Source organism: Montipora foliosa, chromosome 8, assembly GCF_036669935.1.
Source record: "Montipora foliosa isolate CH-2021 chromosome 8, ASM3666993v2, whole genome shotgun sequence".
In the NCBI taxonomy this organism is placed as follows: Eukaryota; Metazoa; Cnidaria; class Anthozoa; order Scleractinia; family Acroporidae; genus Montipora; species Montipora foliosa.
Window position 1 is genome coordinate 47,101,896 of NC_090876.1, and position 5,000 is coordinate 47,106,895.

Consider the following 5,000-nt stretch of genomic DNA (forward strand, 5'->3'; position numbering starts at 1 on the left):
GTGATGTGATCTCTTGCATCTTCCTCCCGGAAGCGAACGAGATCAAAATTCAGGTCTGGACGTGTGAAAACAACTTCTGGTCCCTAGAAAAATTTAAACATTTATAAACAAAAGTTTTATGCAGAGAGCCGCCGAATATAAACGGGGAATAAAGAGACGTATTTATAAATGGTGATTCGGAGATCCTAGAGAAAAACCCAGGAGCTATTACCTTCCGGTTACTAGCTCACATTCTTTACCACTGAGCTATGGAAGCTATCTTGGGAGCGAGGCCATTAAAATGGGAGAATCCAAGATTGAATTTATGATCTCAGTTCACACGGGAAACTTCGTTCCCACTGAAACGAAGAATCCGAAAACGGATTTTTCTGGCGCGACAGCCCACTTTCAGCCGGTTATGATTAATGTAATTTGGGTGATTCAAATAGGTCCATTGCATGCCCGTGTCACTTGACCTTGTCAATCATAAAAAGTGGTCGGGGTACAAAGTAGATGCCAGAAATGGAAAGAGCGAGGTGAAATTAGTTCGAATGTCAACTTTGAAGCCACTGACGTTTAAATGATAAAGAGCGATATAGACTTCTTTCAAAATGGCGACGAGCAAATTTTAAAATAATTTCTGTTTCAAAACGAGGGCGGTAGGTGTAATTAACATAAATACAAAAGAATGTAAATGCGGTCGCTATTTGTGAAAGTAGTCTATAGACCGTATTCATAAATGGCGGCTACGTAATTATTCTTTTGTCTTTATGCTAATCATCCTAACTAGCCTCGTAAACAGGAGCAAAATTCAAAAGAATTTTTGTTGCAAAGTGAGGCTAGTTAGTATGATTAGCACAAAGACAAAAGAATAATTTCTCGACCGCCATTTATGAATACGGTCTACGACCTGAAAAAACCACCACCAAGAAAAATATCTTTTTATCCCCATAAATACAAAGAACTATTTTACAACCTGAGTGGAAGTGATCTTGAGTGTGTATTCACTTTATCAGACACTACATCAGTTCGACAATTTTAGTCCTAGCACTATGGCGAGACAATTGTCACTAGAACTTAGAGTGCGTTTCTTTGGGAAAATCCAAATCCGGATTCTTGTTTCCAAAACGGATTTTGTGTTTCTGTACTAAAATTCGAAAATGAATTATTGATCCGAAGAATCTACTCTCCGAGAGGATTCAATAGATCACATCTGAATCCAGATTTTTAGGACTCATGATCCATGCGTTTCTTTGGGAGACGGATCCGAAAAAGCTACGGTTGGCCAGCGGTAGTCTTGTGAAAGCACAGATTCCCGCCATGTGCGTGAATCATGGCGAGCAATCAAGGTGCGTTTTCAGTGCTATTTTTTCCTTCAAATTACCCAAAATTTATAGAAAGTAGGAAATTTTTGTCAACTTCAACCCGCCCTTTGCATGGCCGTGGTACAGAATAGATGCCAGAAACGATCGAGTTTCGACAACCTAGGCGGAAGCTCTCTTTAGATACGACTTCCACATATATACTAACTTAATTCACCACTTTCCTCAGGGGCTTTTCGAAGACAAGGTTCTAACTGGCGAGGACAGACTAGTGGACTATTTTACAAGCGCAGCTGAGAAGTTGAATAATGCCATCCCCAACAACTTCAGCTCGTGGTCAGCGCAGGACCTGAAACCGAAAATTCCGGATCGGACGTCCAGCGCCTTGACAAATCAGCCACCCTGCCTCAGCCGAGGTGTCATTCCTGTATTCGAACTATTCTCAAGAATGCACTTCTTCTTCTCACCTCAAATGTAGCCTCGACATGAACATATACTGGAGCAGAAGAATGTTTCAAGTCACACGGGATGGTTTCTTCGATCTGTCCCGGTTTATGTATCGTCATAACCAGCTCCAAATCTAATTCCTGGCCTGCTTCTGGTAAGCAAAATTGTGATTCTTGTTAAAGGGTTGTTTTCAATTGTGCGTCGAAAGTAATTACGCAATCGATATGCTTCATAATGGGCTTAAACGTTTCGCGCCACCGTTCAACCAGCTTCATCTGAACGCGCGTATTTTCCCGCGCTCGAGGCAAGTTACAGCAAATTGGTTTAAATTCTTATTGATAAAGGTCGGATTACCACCGTGAACGAACGATTTGGAAAGGTGACGTTTCGAGCGTTAGCGCTTCGTCAGAGCAAATAGAGGAATTGTGGGCGTTGTTGGTTTTAATGCGGGTGTGGAGGAGTTTTGCCATGGGTGGAAATATGGAAATGCGTCTTTCTGTGTTCCCATGGTGTACACAGCACACCACGGGAACACAGAAAGCCACAAGAATCTGGAACAAAAATTCATCTTTCAACTAGGTACACTCAATCCTCACGGAATCAATGAACGCCTCTCATTCCATTAATTTATTCACAAATTCATGTTGCCATATTTCCACCAATGGCAAAACTCCTCCACACCCTCATAAAACCAAAAACACCCACAATTCTCTCTGACGAAGGGCTAAAGCTCGAGACGTCAGCTTTCCAAACCGTTCACGGTGATAACTCGACCTTTATTAACACGTTTGATAAAACCAAATTTTCCTGTTTCACTCTCCCACCGACGCAGCACCACAGTTTACTACAAATTTGTTAAATTCTTATTAATTCATGGCACTGTTTTCGTACGTTGATTACTGAAATAATACCTGAGCCCATGACCAGAAGTGTAAAACTTCGACATACTTGTTCCACGAAGTTTAAACAGACCAAGTAGTTTCAAAATGGATTTTCCAGCGAAAGTAGACCTTTCCAGTCAAGCACAAGCTTTATGCATGTATTCAAATAGGAGACTCCAATATATTCTCTGTTTCATATACAGTAAAAAACCGCATATAAGAACCTAGAATTTTCGAGGTCAGGCTGAACAGGTTCTTATATTTTAGGGTAGTTTTTCACAATTCAGGCTGATTATGTTCTTGTTTTTTCAGAGGTTGTCGTAGTGTAACCATTGGCAGAAATATTATACTACTAGTACATAATGGTTTAGCACTTGTATTTTACATCGTCTACATTGCACTGTAGCTTTATGGAAAACATATTTCTAGTGAAAATCAAAACAAATGTAGATCAAAGAAAACATATACACAATAACTTTTTGTCAGAAGTTTCTCAGACAATTAAAATCCAGAATTTTGACCATCAAAATTAGAGTGATTTTTTTTATAAGAACGTATTTTTCTTTGCCAGGCTGAACCGGTTCTTATATTTTTGGGTATTTAAATGCCAAATTTCAGTCTTTAGGTTCTTACATCACTAGGTTCTTATATGCAGGTTTTTACTGTATACACACATCTTCTACGGGTTTTATCAGAACTTACAAAGTGACCAACGCCAAGTTGCCTTTCCTTAGCAAAGTTTTTAGGAATATGAAAACCTCTCTTATTTGAAAATAACTAAATGTTGACTTTGGGATTCGAATTTTGAGTGATTTGATGCACCTAACCTGAGACAAAACGAAGACACAACAAAAAATCAATGATGTATTTGTTTCGTCTTGGCAAGGAGATCACACAGAAAAGGTGAACGACGCATAAGATTGAAGACAGCATTAAAATAGCTTTTTGGCATTTTGAAAGTACCTATGATCGTCGATTGTGGTTCAACTGATATCAGCCTTGAGGCTTCTTCAATTTTTCGCCAAGAAACAACTGCTTTCGAGATGCTGTTGTTTGACATCTGAAACAAAAGAGAGTAAACGTCATAAAATTAATAAATACTACAAAACAACACACCAAATCACATTCACATCGTATTTCGACCGCGCGCTATTGTCAACGGAAGAGCCTGCTTCCAGGCAATGTGGTTTTAGAAAAGGCCACTCCACTACATTAGCTTTTTTGACTTGTACGACAAAATTTCCTCCTCTACTGATCGTTCCGAATTTTCCATAGGTGTTTTTCTGGAGCTCTCCAAAGCCTTCGACTCTGTTGATAATAGCATTCCTAGACGCTTTATGCTACGGAAACCGCACATAAGCGCCGGCCTGATGGGCCTTCTGGCTCGTAAGCAGTGACTTAATTCAAACAAAACAAATTTTATGTTGTCAAAAGGGGACAGAATAGTCTGAAGAATGGAACGTGCTGACTCATAAGACTTCTGGAAGTTGCAGCGCAGTGAAAACTTCTGGTTCAGCTCGTAGTTTAACAGATCTTCTTTGAATCGACGACATGCTCTCGTTTCGTGGAACTCTTCTTTGCTAAGTTTGAAAGAAGATCTGTTAAACTACGAGCTGAACCAGAAGTTTTCACTGCGCCGCAACTTCCAGAAGTCTTATGAGTCAGCACGTTCCATTCTTCAGACTATTCTGTCCCCACTTGACTACAACCACGTCTGTTCTGTTATCGAAACCAAATTTTGTTTTTTTTAAACCCAGGAAGAAATGGGAACAATTAAACTTATAAGGTCATATTAACAATCAGCAAACTGAACAAGCTAACGAGACAGTTTTTCTTGGTGTCGTTCTTGATCAAAATCTGAACTGGAAAGCCCACATTTCACATATGCAAGTGGCAAACAAAATTTCAAAATCTATTGGAATAATCTATAAATCTAGTTTTATTCTTTCTAAATTTGCCCTGAAACGTTTGTACTGTTCCACGATCTATCCTTATTTCGTTTACTGCAACATTGTATGGGTTTTCATACATCTAAACCAAAGCAACTCAATTTAAATTTTTTTGGTTTTAGATGTCCCAGTGTGCAATTTGCTAACCAGTATGGTGGTGTTTGTACCACGTGATGGCCAGCTGCAAAGAGCTTATTGTATATAAATCTGCTATTGATGCTCCTTGAGATCCCATATTTACAGATCATCGCATGTTAAAATTTCATGATGTTCGCTTATTTGAATTAGGTAAATTCTTGAACTCCTTTAAAAACTCACTTCTTCCTAACAGTTTTAAAATACTTTCTGTTTCAATAACGAGATCTATAACTACAATACAAGAAATGCTGATGCTTTTAGATTGCCCTTATGTAGAACTAACA

At 39.1% G+C, this 5,000-nt stretch overlaps 1 protein-coding gene across 2 annotated transcripts in view; it reads right to left on the reverse strand.

Annotated features, from left to right (window-relative positions):
- The window catches only part of LOC137967576 (deleted in lung and esophageal cancer protein 1-like), a 41,973-nt gene that overhangs the window by 17,971 nt on the left and 19,002 nt on the right, over positions 1-5,000 (reverse strand). For both annotated transcript variants that reach the window (XM_068814086.1, XM_068814085.1), the window contains exons 17-19: positions 3,593-3,689; positions 1,769-1,899; positions 1-83 (exon numbers count right to left, since the gene is read on the reverse strand). The exon at positions 1-83 is cut by the window's left edge and continues 64 nt beyond it. In XM_068814086.1, coding sequence (XP_068670187.1) covers positions 1-83; positions 1,769-1,899; positions 3,593-3,689 — 311 coding nt within the window. The remainder of the gene's footprint in view (positions 84-1,768; positions 1,900-3,592; positions 3,690-5,000) is intronic.